Source organism: Phyllosticta citribraziliensis (assembly GCF_038025025.1).
Source record: "Phyllosticta citribraziliensis strain CPC 17464 chromosome Unknown J3D65scaffold_3, whole genome shotgun sequence".
NCBI lineage: Eukaryota > Fungi > Ascomycota > Dothideomycetes > Botryosphaeriales > Phyllostictaceae > Phyllosticta > Phyllosticta citribraziliensis.
Genome location: NW_027117340.1, coordinates 2,053,745 through 2,070,948, shown reverse-complemented (window position 1 = coordinate 2,070,948; position 17,204 = coordinate 2,053,745). Strand labels below are relative to the sequence as shown.

Genomic DNA, 17,204 nt, shown 5'->3' with positions numbered 1-17,204 from the left:
TCAGTGGGGACCGGAAGCCTGGGGAACGTGGGGCAAAAGACACGTCCAGTCGTGTCTCTCCTGACGATCTGGCTTTGGCTGAGAAGGTTTTGGTAATGTTGCAAGAGCACATGCAGCTTTGGAGTGAGTGGTTGTCCGCCCGGGTTCATGCACACCCTCAGTCCGGGTGAGAGGAGGGAGAGGTGAGGACGGGAGGCACCCGAGGTAGGGGAGTTATTCGGCAGAGGCGCGGATCTAAGATGGATTGGAGATAAGACATCGGATGCGACGTGGGCTGCCCCCAGGGCAAAGTTGTTGCCGGTCCTGGCCTCCACCACCTCTCTCTTCTTGACTCATTGGACTCACCCATCTTACGCTGACCTTTCTGTTACCTGCATCTTCTCTGGCCCAGTCAAAGAAGTACAGACTCCTGTGCTTCACTACATCATCTTTCCAATTCCAATCAGCCGGAGCCGGTTCGAGAAAGAGCATGGGTGGTGCCATCGAAGCTGCGAAGGCTTCTGAAGCAGGCTCGGCCATCGACGTCCCAGCATCACGGGTTGCAGAAGAGCTGCGAGCTCGATGCGACATTGTTTTGCGTGAGCTTGAAACATTTGAAGCACTACTCCTGGAAAAGCAAAAGCCCACCGTCAGCGGGCTTCGTGCATTGATATCCGACGTCAACGCTGAAAAGCGCTTCGTTGGCCGCCTACTCGAAAAGGCAAAGACCAATGATGACATTGAAGACGTCCACACTCGCCTGCAAGCAGACAACAAAATCAAACACCAGCTGAGCTCTACCAACCTGGCATCCTACGAAGCTCAATGGACATCCGTGAAACGACACGAGGGCTTAGTTTCCTTGCGTCAGACATTCTGGAGGAATACAAAAAACCTCCGCAAGTCCAAAGACCGCTCCCAATCGCCCGGTTCCAAAATCCGTGAGCACGTTAAAAAGACGCAAGACGGCGTGCTTGTAGATGCCGTTGTCGACAACGGTGCTACTTGGCTCAAAGTCTCCGCCGTTTCCGAGCGCCAACTACTCTTTCAACTGGCACGTCAAGGCTGGTGCAATAGCGATAGCGATTCCGACGACGAAGATTTGAGCCGCTTTCGGCCGTCGGATAGCGATGAAGATGACGAGGTACCAATACTCAAACTCGCCCGCCAACTCTCCTCCGCGGCCTTTTCCAACCGCCACAAATACAGGCATCCGGAAATCCAGCTGATCCTGCCACGCATCTCATCGAGCAGAAGCATAAGAGAAATCTCAGCCATTCTGTCCAAAATACGTCGACTGCCCTACATTCAGCTTCGGTGCCAGGATTCTCTCGAGTTACCTCCACCAACTCAGACTGCGCTGGAAAATCTCCTCGTCAACGAATTGAACGCGCTGACTCCCGAGCTCAACATTGACTGCACTCTCCTTGTTGCTCTGGCCTCGGACATTTCACACGCACGTGTGGAGGTCCAACCGTGGTATCCATTGGCCGTCCAAGGACAGATCCGCGACGAGCAGCAGCAACCGCTGATGCCTCACGTGCTCTACCCAGCGATCGCTAGCTCGCGGCGGCTGCTCTGCACATCTGAGGCGGCCGATCGGATGCGCGATATTGTCGCTACCATTGGGACCGAGACTGAAGTTCGGAGAGCCGAGCTGTTAATAGAGGGTGAAGCTACGAGAGGGAAATCGAGTGCCGAGTTGCGCAAGGAGTTGCAGGCTTTGTCAATACATCCTGTGCCGTCTGACTTGCAACTACCCATCGCTGTCATTGAATTTGACTCAACCTCGGCACATCTGCCAAAAGTGGCGGAGGAAGTCGTTCCGCATCTGACACCCATCAACCAGAGCATCTTTCTTTACGGCTGGTCGGCGGGCATCACGACATTGAGCTCAAACGGCTCGGTCGCGCGGCAGATTGAGACGTTGATTGAGACGCACCGGACGACGGATGATGAAGTTGGTCCAGACGTGTGGGTGTGTCCCATGGCGAGGAGTTTGGTTGCGAAGAAAGGCAGACGGATGGACAAGGAGGACCTGGGCAGCAGCTAGACAGTTGCATGTCTCCCGTTTCATCGCTACACAGAACCCTCATTCTTGTCGTCTTCATTGCTCTGTTGTTCCTCCGCATGTGTGCGCATGGTTCTACGCTCTGCGCCTCTCATACCCCTACCCCTGCCGAGTCTTTGGCTCGAGAATCCGCAGCCTAGAACGCGACACCACCCAGCATCCAGGTCGCTGTAAGCTCGTCCATCAACCCTGGTTGTCAAAGGGAGCGCTAAGTTGTCTGGCGGTCTAGCGAGGAAAGGGATGTTCCGGCCGAGTGGTCCACCTTTCTCGATGCGGCGGACGGTACGCTAGACATGACTTGGGCGACAGCTGAGATGATTGGACGGGCAAGATTACACGCAATGTGTGGGTTTGAAGTGTGGCTTAGAGAGTGAAGTTTTGGCACACGAGACTGCAGTTTCTGCGCGTTCGAGGTTGTATGTTTTTTGTGGCATTTTGCATGGAAAGTTTGGAACCTGCCCCATCAACTTGAGCAAGGTCGGGATGCTTTTCGTCTACTCGCCCTGAAAATGTATGAAGAATGCTCCCAACCCTCACGTCCATTTGTCGCAGAGTTCAAAGTAGACTCTCAAGTTGGCGACTTTGGACAAGAAAGCCATGAAACGAATGGGCCAAAGGATGGCTTCAGAGCTCCAGCTTCACAACCAACAATATCGCCCGCGCCTACTTTCTCCCGAGAAAGCCTATCAGATAGCTCTCATGGACCAGAGAGATCTTGGCTTGCGGAAGGCTTCTCGTGGCAACCAGCCTCGAGCCTCAAATCTTGGCGGCAGGTGGTGAGAGTTTCGAGAAGCGAGCCGAAGACCAAGGTACATGTAAGTAGCTTCTCCAAAGCTGCGATAGAACGGGTCCTGCCGAGCTCCACGTGGTTCTGGCACAAATCTGGAAAGCACATCCAGATCAGTGAAAATCGCCCAACACAAGCGCGAGATTCTATCACACCTGATACGAAGTCATGAGACACACCGGACATTCGCACCTTCCCATAGTCACAAGTGACTCGAAAGCATAGCCAAAAGAACGACTTGGAGGTCTCTCGGCAAACGAACGGCTTGAGACTGGTGTCAAGTCTTGGATCTAATGGTCACGGTGGCGACAGTCGAGGAGCCCAATGGGACAGGCGCAAAGAATCAGCTTTTCAGAGAGGTACGAGAAGCAAGCCGTCAAAAATCATGGGTGGTATTCAGCACGCTTCCACGTTCAAAGGGCGTTTCCTGTAAACACAGCGCACGGACCGTCGCTTATCCCGTCGCGCTACGGAAATCGGGCTGACCGTCAACTCACCATCTCGACGCCGGACCCGCCCAAACACTTCCACATCTCTTTTGAAACCAGACGACTGGCTGCAGCCCTCTGTGGCTTGGCCTACACCGCTGCCCCGACTCGAAGCCACAAGTGTTCGAACGGAAGCTTGAAGAATTCCCATGATACCTGGCAGCTCTGCCAGCTTTTCTATGCATTTTCTGTAACCGCTTACACGCTCCCGGATGAAGCTCCTAATCCTGTTCCAAAATGCACTGCGCGACATGTTGGAATGTGGCAATGTGGCAATCTTCCCTATGGGGCGCCTGTATGAGCGCTGCAGCTGCTCCATCTGTCAATCTACAAGTCTGCTTACTCCCTAGACAAACGCCTTGTTCTACCCGTGTCTGAAGAAAACCGGGGTCCAAGATACCGTCTTACTCGCCAAGCTAGAGTAGAGTACCTTGGACACGAGGTCCTCGTCCCTGACCTAGCCGTTTTGGAAACGTGCTATCCTTCAGCTGGTTGGTCTCGACTCCCTGACAAAAATGGCAACACCTCGTCGATCAAGTATAAACACGACGAGATTCGCCATGATTGCTGCTCACCATCGACTGCCTTGCATCTTCTTCACTCTCTAGGAGACTGCGGGTTTCATTCCTTTCTTCGTTTTTTCGTCGTCACTCTTTTCTCGACAGTCACTCTTTACTTGGTATTTTGCAAATACCGTCCTAGCCACCATGGCACCACCAACCCCACACTCTTTGAAATGGAAATCGCTCCTTCTTCTTTTACCTTCGATTCTTGAGTCGGCTGAAGCGGCCTCTCTCTTGACTGAGAAGCGGGCCGCTTTGGTGATCCCTCCAAACCCAGCTCCGGGCTGGAGCTACCTGGGATGTTATGCCGACTCTGGCAATCCCAGGGCCTTGTCTGGCATCAACCAGGCCGGCAATACCAACACGATCGAATCCTGCATCGCCTTTTGTCAATCCAAAGGCTTTGTCTTTGCAGGTGGAGAGTATTCCCAGGAATGTTGGTGTGGTAACTCGATTGCCACTGCCAACGTGACCGACTCCAACTGCAATATGGCCTGTTCTGGCAATGCCACTGAACCTTGCGGCGGTCCAAACTTGTTGTCCGTCTACAAGAGCAGTGCTAAGCCTCCCCCGAGTTGCTCTGGCTCTACCGCGTCTGTTCCCACTTATACGACTTACAACGGAACCGTCTTTACTCTCGAGTGCGGTACCGATCGCGCTGGGGCTGATATCAAAAACACCAACCCGGGAAGCTTCACTGGCTGCTTGACCGACTGCGACAATACTCCCGGCTGCGTTGATGTCTCCTGGGCTGCTCCCAACGGTCCTTGCTATCTCAAGAACTCTTTCGCTGGCAACGCCAATCAAAACGCCAACATTTGGGGCGCTAAGCTCTCCGTCAAGGGTACTGGTCCAGTTTCTTCGTCGTCCATCGTCTCTACCACTGCTTCCGTGTCGAGTGCGGCAGTGTCTTCGTCATCATCGGCTGTTGTCACCTCCGCAGCGGCGTCCACGCCAGTGGCAAGCACTACGCAAACCTCCGCCTCCATCGTCAGCGCCACGCCAGTAGCCAACACCACGTCTGCCGCTCTGAGCACAGCCACTACGGCCATCGTGAGCACCACCCAAGCTGCCAACTCTTCATCTGCTGTTCAGGCCGCATCCAGCACGGCTCTTGGGGTCACTCCTGTCTCCAACACGACATCTTCCGCCGCCGCCGCAACCTCTAGCGTTTTCATTGGCTGGACTTCCCTCGGATGCTATAGCGACGGAGTCAATGGCCGCACGCTTGCTCAGGGTACGAACGTCGACGGCGCCATGACGCAGGACAAATGCCAGGCAGCTTGTCTGAAGGGCGGCTACACTTTGGCTGGTGTTGAATATGCAGGCGAGTGTTACTGTGACTCTCAGCTCCGCAATGGAGGTGCGCCTGCGACAGAAGGATGTACCATGGCCTGCAATGGCAACTCGACCCAAATGTGCGGTGGCCCCAACCGCTTGAACCTCTTCCGCTACAGCAATGGTTCGCCCGCCTCCTCGGCTACTAGCACCATCGCAAGCTCGAGCACCAGCGCTGCTCCGGTTGCCTCCATCTCCGGTTGGAACTACAAGGGCTGCTACGTTGACAACAAGAACGGCCGAATCATGTCCAACCAACAGCCTGACAGCAACACGCTCTCCAACGAGGCTTGCATCCAGACTTGTGCCAAGCAGGGATACAGCGTCGCCGGTACTCAATATTCCTCGCAGTGTTTCTGCAGCAACTTGTTGCAGAACAGCGCCACCCTGACTTCGGACAACGACTGCTCCATGACCTGCAGTGGCAATGCTGCGGAGAAGTGCGGTGCCGGCAACCGCATGTCGGTTTATTCCAACCTGACCACCGTGCCCTCTTATGGCGTCCCCACCGCGCAAAATGTCAGTCTTCCCGGCGCCTGGAAGTACCAGGGATGTTTGATCGACAACGTCAACCAAGTCAGAGTCTTCCCGAACCAGCTCATTCTTTCCAAGAACAACACCGCTACGAACTGTCTGACGATGTGCTCCACTTACGGATACGACGCCGGTGGAATGGAATACGGCGACCAATGCTTCTGCGGCACCAAGGGCGATGTTTCCAAGGCCAATGCTAAACTTGCCCCGGAGTCTGATTGTTCGTTCCCATGCACTGGCAATGTTACCACAATCTGCGGAGCGGGCAACAGGATTTCCTACTACACCTGGGAGAGTAGCACCAACCCACTTGTTGTCTTCAACTACCCGCAGGGCAACGCCGCTGGCTCTTACGAATTCTACATGGGAAGCGTTGTCATCCCGCTTGTTGTGACTCCTATGCGAAACGGCAAGATTAGCTTCGTGGAAAAGTCAGGAACCGGCCCACCCAACTCGACTGGTGCGTACGAGCTGGACCCGTACTTCTCGAACAACATCACCGCCGCTTTCAGGACCCAGCACGTCAAGACTGACATCTTTTGCTCGGCCTCTGTCATGCTACCCGATCGTGCGGGCCGTGTGTTGAACATTGGTGGTTGGTCTCTTGATTCGACTTTCGGCACTCGCTTGTTGTGGCCAGATGCAGCCCCGGGTGTCGCAGGCAAGAACGACTGGCAGGAGAATGTCAAAGAGCTCAGCCTGCAGAACGGACGCTGGTACCCATCCGCCATGGTCATGGCCAATGGTTCTGTTCTCGTCGTTGGAGGAGAAGGCGGTTCGAACGGAGTGCCTATTCCCACCCTGGAAATTCTTCCCAAAGTTGGTCCTGTGGTGTATGCCGATTACCTCAACCGCACCGATCCCAACAACCTGTACCCATTCCTGGCACACCTTCCTTCAGGGGACATCTTTGTCTCTTACTACAACGAGGCCCAAATCTTGGATCAGGTCACTCTGCAACCCAAGAGGCAATTGCCCAACATTCCGGGTGCCGTCAACAACTTCCTCAGTGGCAGATCCTACCCCTTCGAGGGCACTGCTATGCTCATGCCCCAAGTCGCTCCCTACACCGACCCTCTGCGTATCCTCATCTGTGGTGGTTCTTCGCCTGATGGTCAGGCTCTCGACAACTGTGTCTCGATTGCTCCCGATGCCCCGAACGCCAACTGGACCATTGAGCGTATGCCCAGCACGCGTGTCATTGGATGCATGACTGCTCTTCCCGATGGAACCTTCCTCATCCTCAACGGCGCCCACCAAGGTACTGCCGGCTTCGGCTTGGGCGTCGACCCCAACTTGAACGCTCTCCTGTACGACCCGTCCAAGCCGGTCAACCAGCGCATCTCCGTCATGGCCAACACGACCATTGGCCGTTTGTACCATTCTGAAGCAGTGCTCATGGACGACGGACGCGTCCTCGTCAGCGGCTCCGACCCCGAAGATCCGCGTTACCCCCAGGAGTACCGCCTCGAGGTCTTCAACCCGCCGTACATCCTTAACTCGAAGAACTCTACCCGCCCCGCGTTTAACATCAACAACATCGACTGGACCTACGGTCAACAAGTCACCTTCACCGTCACCAACGGGAACACGGCCGGAATCAAGGTGTCGCTGCTCGGCGGTGTCTCCAGCACGCACGGCAACTCCATGGGCCAGCGCACCTACATCCCCGCTGTCTCGTGCAGCGGCAACACATGCACGGTCACGGCGCCGCCCAACAGCTACGTCTGCCCGCCCTCGTGGTTCCAAATGTTTATCGTTGATGCCAACGGCATCCCCTCCAAGGCCACCTGGATCCGTGTGGGTGGCGACCCCGGCCAGCTCGGCAACTGGCCCAACTTCCCCGACTTTGACATGCCTGGCGTCGGTCCTGCTATTGCTCCTGGAGCCATTGGCACGGACAAGACTGCTTTCAAGATGGTCACCGGAAACGCTACCGTCAGCAGGAGGTGGGATCGCAGGCAGATTGAGGCGCTTGCTGAGGAGGAGTCGTTTTAAAAGAAAAGTTGATGCATCAAGTTTTGGTTCCTGTTGGCTCGCCATACGTGGCTTTGCCTAGATTTGGGGTTTTGGATCTTTACGTTATTCTCTGCGTTTTCTTTTCTTTTTGACATTCTCGCATTATCATCTTTCCATTCTTGTTGCGCGGTCTTTCACTGATGTTCGGCGCGCATCTGGAAGATTGAATCTTTCAGTTTTGCACGTGTCGGTTTGATTATCGACACATTACACTCCTTCTACAGAGTTTTCTTCGTTGTATATAGTTCACTGTCCACATTTGATTTATATAGATGTAGATACTGTTTTGGAATTTCAAGTTTCATTCAAACCATCCGGAATTCTTCTCGTCATTCTGTTGACTTCCTTCCCTGTCTAACACAGTATATGAGTACGGGAATCGCAAAATGTGACATGAAAAGTCCTCTCCCCTTGAACCTGGCTTCCAATAATGTATCGTCATTTAAACCTCGAAAAAAACAGGGGAATGGCCTCCGTCTCGTCTATGCGTCAACGAAGATTGCGCGTAAGAAATCTAGAAACCCCTGACTCACCACATTCTCCCGACGCCGATTCTCCGGATGCAATGTTGTTGTTCCTGAAGGATTATCGCCGCTGGGTGCATCGGGTGGTGTTGAGTGACTGCTCCCAAGGCGCAAACAGGCATTCCAAATACAGCCAGTCCATTGGATGCTTCATGAAAGTTCGTCAGGATGGAGAGCGTGATTCTGCCATTCGATTCAAGGTGGCAATGCTCCTGAATGAGCCTGGAGGTTTGTGCGCATGTAGTTGATGCGCGCGGGTTGTTCTCGCTCGAGCGACACCATCTTTCAAGGCCGCTCCGCGATTCGCTGTACTCCAAAGTAGGAGGGTACCCGGAGTTGCAATGGAGAGGAGCTGCAGTGCGGCGGTGACACGCTGTCGCCGCGGCCGGGGAGGGCGATTAACTCGCCTCTTTCGAAGCACCGGGTGCGTGTTCCATGTCCAGAACATATGCACGCTGGCCATGGCATCCAATGATCTGGCTTATGTCGTCCGATGTGCTCTTGTGCACGATTGCTTGGGACAGCTGGAGCTTTGGCAGCTTGACCTTTGGCAGCTGGGCCCTTTGCTGCTGGTTGCTTCCCCTTGGAAGTTCGGGTTCGGGACACAGGCCCTGAACCCGACTCGCTTGCGACGTTGCTGTCGTTGTTACTGGCGCGCGACCTCAAACTCCTACCGGATGCTGGATAATATTCGACGGCGTCAATGTCGACCACCTTGCGGGAGAAAGCCTCCAGGAGAAAGCCTCCAAGTCATCCTGAAAGAGCTTTACCGAGTGCGCTGGGCATAATTGCTCCTCGTGGTCGGCTGCGTGCTCTGGAACGACGTGCTTTATGGAGACCGGTTTTCGGTGGGGGGCTGGAAGGCAACATTATACAGAAAGGAATCCTAGGCGGTGTTAGGATCGACAAGATCATTGAATGCTTTCCAGATATACGTACTTAGGATATCCATATCCCTGGTGGTGTTGCTACCAGTATCGGGCTGCATGCTTGGATACGCGCCACTCTGACCCATGGTCGTAATGCTGTCGCGCCTGCATGTGCGAGGTTTGTCCATGATGGGGTTCTCAAGACGCGACGGATTTGGGAATGCATCTCACGGGTCGTTTATATCGAAGACTAGAGCAGTCCCGGGACTGTTTCCCATGCGTGAGATGTCCATCCAATGCCTCAACATTAAGCAAACTGCTTGAGTGTGACGGGGCAGGACGACCGTCATGACCAATGAGTGGAGACTGGCATGGCTTGAATTGTTTGCATTCTTTTCTTTCGCGAATCACACAGATTTCCACAAGGCAAGCAGAGCGAAGCGCAGCTTTATCATGGGACATATTGATGCAGCCGCGCTGCCGACCTGTGCAGATGAGCAAACAACAGATGGCAAGATGCAAGGCAGACAGTCCTAGGACAATTTTGACCCAGATTGGAGCGTAGACCAGCCCAATTTCGCGGGGTCGATTGGAGCATTGTCTCAAAGTCAAATTTCCAATTCCGTATGTTTTTGGGTATCTCACGGCTCCTTCTCCCTTCTCAAATCGTTTACAACCATGTACCTACCAATTGTGATCCAGCCCCAGCGAAACCAGACCATCTGCGAAGCATGTGCTTTCGTCATTGCGCTCTGCGCAGTAGCAACATCTGATGGACCGCTAGCGAACAACAGCGGCGAGGGGAAAGATCCTGTCTGCTTCCTTTGTAGGAGTATGCTGCCCACCGTCGCGGGCGAGTCCAGCACACTGGCATACTTGCGCAGAATGTTGACCGAAGTCAGAGTGTACAGCTTCACCGGGCACTCCCAGCCGGCATGCCGGTGCATCAAAGCCTTGAGGAAGGCGTGTGCGCCGTGGTAGAGGGAACGGTGGTTCGGGTGGCCGCTGACGCCTTGCGCGTCGAAGGTGATGAGCACGTCGATGGTTGCTTCGGGGGGAGAGGTGTTCGGCAGCGAGGCCATGCGTGGGGCGAAGGCTTTTGTGAGGAGGTTGGATATCAGGCGCGGGTCCCACGTCACGGACATGGAGTCGGGGAAATTGCTGTTGTTGCTGCGTCAGTGGTTGGCTTTAGGGCGCGAGAAGCTTGTCGTACGTGTCTTCAATGACGAGAACATCTTCTTCGCTTCTCAGACCAAGAGTTGTGCCGCTCTTCACGAGCTCCTTCTTTCTGGTTTCTCCTAGGCCGTCGGCATCGCCTGGGTGGATCATTAGCATCAGGAGTTGCAATTGTACCTGTGAACAGTCTCTGTCATACCGCTCGAGAGACAGAGGATCTTGATGTGGTTGCCCATCTCAGGTTTTGCAAGCGCCTGTACAGTAGGCGCGAAAAACATGGCCTCATCATCGGGATGCGCGATCAAGAGACATATCTTCTTGTTTTTGAGTGTGGGCAGAGACTTGCTGAGCTGCGTCGTGTACATCCAGACAGACAGAGCAAGGAGGGGCAAAGAGGCCCAGAGAAGCCAATTCATGATGAACGACGCCTCCTGCGAGCAATTGAGGTGAAAAGGCGACCCGAAGCCGCCGCTCACGTCGTCAGAGGTCGTGGAGAGAGAACAATCCTGGACCCTGTCTGACGTAGGTCGGCGCCGCGTCGATCATTCGGCGGAGGTTGAGCTTACCGCAGAGCCGCGCCTCTCACTCCACAACAACAGCATCACACGCGACACGCTCTCTCCCAAAGAATATAGGGCGCGTCAAACGACATTGAACATGGCCGACGAGACGAATCAACCCCGCAACCGCAAAGAGCGCCGCGCCGCGGCCCGCGCAAACGGCGAGAAACCCAGCGCCAGCAGCTCCGGCACCTCGACATCAACACGGCAACACCTGGACCAATCGCATCTGGACATTCCCATGGCAGTCCCGGACTTCACGAAGCGGCAATCGAAAACACTGCTCGACATTGCCGAAGAGCGAATGAAGCAGCTCAACGGCAAGCCCATCGAGAGCCTCGAAGGCGAGGAAGTCGAATGGCCCATGAGCCCAAACGACGATCTGGACTTTGGCCCCGCCGCCGAAGCAGTGCTGTACGCCTTTTCTCTCGGCGTGACGCATTTCACGTTCGCCGTGCTGTGCCACCATCAATACCGCGAGGAGATAGTTTGGGGCGAGGTCTTTCAGCAAAGCCTGCCCGTCTTCCCCATCCTGTGGCTCGTCGTCTACCTATTCCACACGCAGACGGCAAAAAAGCTGGGCATTGTGCGCGAGGTCATATTCTTTGGGGCCAGCATTGCAGCGGGCTGCTACTCGTTGTATATTGGGAATACGTACGGCTATTTTGCTGTCATGAAGCAGGCGCCGCCTGTCGGTACGCTGTGGATTTGGTGCGTCGTTGAGATGCAGGTCTATTGGGCAATGGTCAGCATGGTAGCAGTTGCAGGTTATGCGCTGTGGAATGGATATACTCTTTTTTAGGGCAGGAAAAAAAAAAAAAAAAAAGGCTTGGAGTTTTGGATGTTCAGTAGGGTTGGAGGCCGTCATCGATGCTTACAGCACAGTACCTTTTCCGGATACCACAAAGTGGAGCGAGACAGGGCTACTGGCGGTGTCCTTGTGACAAGCAAATACCAGCAGCTGCACCGAAATACCTAATTTGCCGATGCTCATTTCTACGAATCGTGTAGACTTAATAAAGACATTCGTCTGGACGATACATCAACATTTGGCAGGTTGATTGTTGTGGTATTCTTGCCCTTGTCTGGGCGGTTTGACTGTCGATTCTATCCAGCCTTGCACTCTCATCTCAAGATAGGACCAATTTAGGTATGACTAGGTGTTGAAATCATGAAGCTCTAACTTCTCATCTATCCAGAGATCGAGGTCTAGCAAAATCCTTTTGGGTTTCTATTCGTCGAAATCAATTCTCTCTTCCTCGTTCGCTCTACGCCACCTCCTTCGCAGCCGTCACAAACTTCCTGATCTTGTCCAAGTCTTGTTTCCCATCGACTTCAACGCCACTACTGACATCAACACCAACAACCCTCTCTTTCAGACTCCCAAGCCCTTCCAGCACATCCCTCACATTTTCAGGGCCCAGACCGCCTGCCAATAAGACTCTCAAAGTCTGGTCCTTCTCCAATGCGTCCTTGACTTGGGTCAAATCCAGCGTCTGCCCCGAGCCGCCGGCGCCCGAATCGAGCAGAGAAATTGCGTGGTAGCCGCGGCGCGCAAGACCTGGCTCGCCGGGCTTGAAGGCGTGGATCACCGGAACGGGAATCAAAGAGGCCCATTCAACGGGCTCTGAGCCATGGAGCTGGACAATGTCGAGATTGAGTAGCTGCTGCTGCTTAAGCACGTAGTCGAGCGGTTGGTTGCGGAAGACGCCGACGAGAAGTGTGCGGTCGGAGCGGGAGAGGTGGTGCTTTGCTGTGTGGGCAAAGTGTTCGCAGGCGGCATTGGGGATGCTGGAAGAGTCGCTACTTGAAGTGCTTGTTTTGCGCACTTTGGGCGTGTTGTGAACAACGGCGGAGATTTCGAGAGCCGTCTCCCTGTTTACGCATCGTGTGCGGCCTTCAACGAGAATGATGCCGACGAGGTCAGCACCGGATTCTATGGCAACCTTGGCAGCTTCAGCAGAGCGTGTGCCGCAAATCTTCACGAGCGGAGCACCCTTGCTGGTTGTTCTGACGGTGTCCTCAGAGCCTCCCAGCAGTTGAGAGATGAATAGCGCCGTCTCCTTGGCTCTCATTAACGCCTCACCAACGAGGACGGCTCCAACGCCGTTGTTCTTGTAAGGTTCAACATCCTTTGGCCCAGAGATACCGCTCAACGCGCAAACAGTTGTTTCCTTTGGCACGATACTCATCAACCTGCTGGTAGTCTCCAAGTCGACCTCGAAGTTGGTCAAATTGCGGTTGTTGACGCCGATGACCTTGGAACCGAGGCCGACGGCGATGTGCATCTCCTCGACAGTGTTCACCTCGACCAGCGGCTCCATTCCAAGGGACTGGGAGTACAAGTACAGCTTCTTGAGGGTCGCCTCATCCAACATCTTGACAATTAGAAGGACGGTGTCCGCACCCGCAAGTCTGGCCTCCAGGATCTGATACTCTTCAAAGATAAACTCCTTGCGCAGAATTGCTGGTCGGTTGGGCATGCCCTCCAGAGCTTGGCGCACATACTTCAGGTCGTCCAGGCTTCCCTTGAACCAATCAGGCTCCGTCAGCACAGAAATGACGCTGGCGCCCGCGAGCGCATAGGTGCGCGCCTGGGCCGGGGCACAAGTAGAAAGGGAAATTATTCCCTTTGAGGGAGAGGCCCTCTTAATCTCAGCCATCAACGACAATGGGTAGGGGGACTGCTTGAGGCGATCAGGGAATGAGACCAGCGGAGGGGCAATGTCCATGTCATAAGCAGCCTGGAGGTCCACGGGTCTTTGCGACGGAACCTGCTTCTGGGCGGTGACCAGCTCCCGGCGACGCGCGTAAATCTTCTCGAGTATCGAAGTCTTCTTGTCAACTGGCGCAGCGTCTTTAGGGCCTTGCGCGCCATCCGCAGTAGACGTGGCAGTCTTGGAAGGCTTCTCATTCTCCGCCCAAGTGCCGCCCTGCATCTTCAAGAAGTTTTGCACCATCAAACGGCCGTCGGCCGTCAGAATGCTTTCCGGATGAAACTGAACGCCCTCAACCACATATTCCTTGTGCCTCACGCCCATGATGATGCCTTTGCCGCCGTCGGGGCCGGTCGCGATCCAGGAAGAGACCTCCAAGCATTCCGGGAGAGTCGGGTGCGTCCCAGCCAGCGAGTGGTAGCGGGTCACGGGAACGTCCTGGGGAACATTGGCGTAGACGCCTTTGCCATCGTGCCTCAAGGGGGAGGTCTTGCCGTGGAGAATCTCTCCCGTCACGTCGACGCGACCTCCAAAGACCTCGTAGATGCATTGCCTGAGTACGTCAAGGTTAGCAGTAGCTTGCGCCCTGCGCCGTGGCTGCAGGCACCTACTCTCCCATGCACACACCAAGCACTGGCACCTTTCCCGCGAAGTGCCGAATGGCGTCTCTACTCACGCCCGAGTCGGTCTCTGGGTGACCCGGACCCGGGCTGATGACCAATTGTGTAGGATTCTTGGCAATGAGGTCGTCGAGGGTGATTTCGTCGTTGCGGAAGACGGTGACGTTGGCGCCCTCGAGCACAAGGTATTGGTAGACGTTCCAGGTGAAAGAGTCATAGTTGTCGATCAGGACGAGATTGCGGGCAGACTCGAGCGGCGGCGACGCAGCAGGATGGTGCGGGGAGTGGTCGATGAGGTCGGGAGCCGTCATTGTGTCGGTCTCCAAAGTGCGACGGGGCGGAGGGAGTTTGTGGTTTGGAGAAGAAAGTGCCCGAGTCAATGGACTTTTCTTGGATGCGGTAGCTGGTAGTACCTATTGAGAGCCCCGCCGCGGAAAAGCTCCGGAGCGGATCGGAGGCCGACTGCCTGCTCCCCCGCATTCGAGACGTCTCTTTACATGTAGCTTCAAGACCAGACACCCCAGCGCTTCCCCTGCCAACCGTATACGGCTGCGACTTCGGATCATGGCAGTCCAAAATCTCGTACAGCATAGCATCTGCCTGTGTGGGGCCCCACGATGCTACCCCACAACTGCCGACTCCAAGCTCTCGACATGGCCCTCGACGACCAATGATGTATCTGCAACTGCTGCCAGATAGCCTTGGGCTGCCAGACCTTGTCAGCCCCCGGATTTTCCCCCTGTCGCGTCCTCCCACTCTTTCTGTGCTTTTTGGGGCCAGCTAGCGGTCTATGAGAGCACCTCGCAACCCCAATCCTTCTCCCTCCTGTTCTCCTGTTCTCCCTCCTCTTCAGCCTAAATCGCTGGTTCGAGCTCAACCGCATTTCCATTCATCTGTGGTACCACCAGAGAAGAAAAGAGCCAGGAACATGAGCAACCTTCCGTCGCACCAGCGCGCCGCTGTCGTCGTGGTATGCCCTCTCTCGCGCCGTCCCCATTGTTTCATGTGGTTCTGTGCCACTCAGCATGGTTTCCTGCTCCATCAATTCCACTGTGCCTGTCGATCCACCACATGGCTAACAGCGCACGCCCCTTTGTCATCGGGTTTCTGGGCGATTATGATCTCACACATGCGCCCGATGTTCGAAACACCACTTCTCCTTTTGCTTCTAACTCTCTGCCTTCAACATCTCATACCTTCTCAATGGCTATGGGATCAAGACTCACTCCTCAGTAGGAAAAGTCCGACAACCCGCGCTTTGAGATCCAAGACGTCCCTCTTCCACAACTCGGGCCCAATGACGTCCTCGTCCAACTCTCCGTCACCGGCATCTGCGGGACAGACTTTGCCCTCGCAACCGGACGGCTCGGGCCCATTCGCCGTGTTCTTGGTCACGAGGGGATCGGGCGCGTCGTAAAAGTCGGAAGTTCACTAAACACGAACGACATACCCCTCGGACAGCGCGTCGGCATCGCGTGGATCCGCGACGTCTGCGGGCGCTGCGCCGTTTGCCTGCACGCCAACGGTGCAGAAAACCCGCGCTGTCTGAAGCAGCTACACTCTGGCCGCAAGTTTGACGGCACCTTTGCGCAGTACACCATTGCGCCGGCGCGGTACTTGATGCCGTTGCCAGAGGGCCTGCCCGACGAGGTCCTTGCTCCCATCCTATGTGGTGGCATCACTTCGTACAAGGCGCTCAAAAACTCGGGCGCGACGCCCGGCCAGTTTGTAGCCATTTCTGGAGCCGGCGGCGGGGTGGGCGCGCTGAGCATTCAGTACGCTAAAGCCATGGGCTTTCGAGTCATCGCCGTCGACGCGGGCGAGCCCAAGCGGCAATTCTGCCTAGATTTGGGAGCTGAGACCTATGTGAATGTGGCCAGCGAGCGCGACGCAGCCGCCGCCGTCAAAGCCGCAACCACCCAAGGCAAAGGCGCCGCAGCCGTGCTCGTCGCCGCAGGCAGCGGCGCGGCATACAACACGTCGCTGAACATGCTTGCGCCGTTTGGAACTCTGGTCGGCATTGGCATCCCACCACCCGACCAGCCCATGAGCTTCCACCCGCTTCAGTTGATCGACTTTGGCTACCGCATCATCGGCAGCTGCACGGGTACACACACGGACTTGCTCGAGGCTATTGAGTTTGTGGAGAGGGGCCTCGTCAAGCCTTCAACATTGGCTGCCAAGTTGGATGACTTGAACCGCATTTGTCGCGAGACGGCGCAAGGCAAAGTGAGTAGATTTACCACACCTGGGTTGGACAGGACAACGCTGCGCATTGATCTTGCATGCTGACCATTCTTTCCCAGGTCAGCGGTAAATACGTCATCAAGCTGTGAGCCGAGCACGTCGCCAGCGACGTCTTTTGAAGTCGGAACACACGTCTGTCTTTTCTGTGCATATCCAGCCTTCATTTTCATCATCGTTGCTTCGTCCGTTCTTTTCATTCAACCTTGATTCTCTACGTGGCGCGTAAAGGATCAGTCTTCCCAAGTCAAGCGCTTGTAGTTGGTATAAAGTTATACGCGAGGGTGGCTGCATCTGTTGCGAAATGGGTTGCTAAGCAAGGTGGGTATCTGATCCGGAGGCAGCATTCATGGGGCTTATAGGGGTACAAGGGGTCGCTGCGTGTGCGTTTTTAGCCCGTCTGTATGTACTGTTGAGTGTTTCACGCGTCTGCAAATACAGCGTAGATTTTGTGTTGCTGAGAGACATTGACCGACCAACCTTCCCGCTCGCTACATAACCCTCTACTCACTCCGCCGCCGGTCCCTCTGTGCACTAGCACCAATGCGGTCCAACTGATTCAGCGCGCCCCACGGACGCTGCCACCACCAAATGACGGGCGTCAAAAGCAGCACGATGACCTGCAATTGCGCCAGGTCAAGCAGCTGCGCCCAACTCCAGCCAGACCAGTCCCAAATCTCGTTGGGCGGCACATCCTTGCTCTTCTTCGCGCCAG

At 55.2% G+C, this 17,204-nt stretch overlaps 6 protein-coding genes across 6 annotated transcripts; 4 read left to right on the top strand and 2 right to left on the bottom strand.

Moving 5' to 3' along the window:
* Window positions 1–469: 469 nt before the first annotated feature.
* On the top strand, window positions 470–2,032 carry J3D65DRAFT_549119 (uncharacterized protein; the record flags this gene model as incomplete). The annotated part of the gene is made up of 1 exon (XM_066796939.1): window positions 470–2,032. The coding sequence occupies one exon, from the start codon at window positions 470–472 to the stop codon at window positions 2,030–2,032; it is 1,563 nt and encodes a 520-aa protein (XP_066658066.1).
* Window positions 2,033–5,145: 3,113 nt separating this feature from the next.
* On the top strand, window positions 5,146–7,758 carry J3D65DRAFT_644837 (uncharacterized protein; the record flags this gene model as incomplete). The annotated part of the gene is made up of 1 exon (XM_066802178.1): window positions 5,146–7,758. One exon carries the CDS (start codon window positions 5,146–5,148, stop codon window positions 7,756–7,758), a length of 2,613 nt encoding a protein of 870 aa, XP_066658065.1.
* Window positions 7,759–9,697: 1,939 nt separating this feature from the next.
* On the bottom strand, window positions 9,698–10,966 carry J3D65DRAFT_617592 (putative deacetylase LmbE-like domain-containing protein). Its single transcript, XM_066799566.1, has 3 exons — window positions 10,548–10,966; window positions 10,386–10,488; window positions 9,698–10,333 (listed from the first exon to the last, which is right to left on the bottom strand). Exons 1-3 carry the CDS (start codon window positions 10,762–10,764, stop codon window positions 9,814–9,816), a joined length of 840 nt encoding a protein of 279 aa, XP_066658064.1. The 5' UTR covers window positions 10,765–10,966; the 3' UTR covers window positions 9,698–9,813.
* Window positions 10,933–12,085, top strand: J3D65DRAFT_617591 (uncharacterized protein). The gene has a single exon (XM_066799565.1). The coding sequence runs from the start codon at window positions 11,006–11,008 to the stop codon at window positions 11,708–11,710; it is 705 nt and encodes a 234-aa protein (XP_066658063.1). The 5' UTR covers window positions 10,933–11,005; the 3' UTR covers window positions 11,711–12,085.
* On the bottom strand, window positions 11,960–14,882 carry J3D65DRAFT_617590 (indole-3-glycerol phosphate synthase-domain-containing protein). The gene is made up of 2 exons (XM_066799564.1): window positions 14,237–14,882; window positions 11,960–14,178 (listed from the first exon to the last, which is right to left on the bottom strand). Exons 1-2 carry the CDS (start codon window positions 14,554–14,556, stop codon window positions 12,177–12,179), a joined length of 2,322 nt encoding a protein of 773 aa, XP_066658062.1. The 5' UTR covers window positions 14,557–14,882; the 3' UTR covers window positions 11,960–12,176.
* J3D65DRAFT_617587 (alcohol dehydrogenase) lies at window positions 14,758–16,949 on the top strand. Its single transcript, XM_066799563.1, has 3 exons — window positions 14,758–15,215; window positions 15,482–16,474; window positions 16,552–16,949. Exons 1-3 carry the CDS (start codon window positions 15,036–15,038, stop codon window positions 16,579–16,581), a joined length of 1,203 nt encoding a protein of 400 aa, XP_066658061.1. The 5' UTR covers window positions 14,758–15,035; the 3' UTR covers window positions 16,582–16,949.
* Window positions 16,950–17,204: the final 255 nt, after the last annotated feature.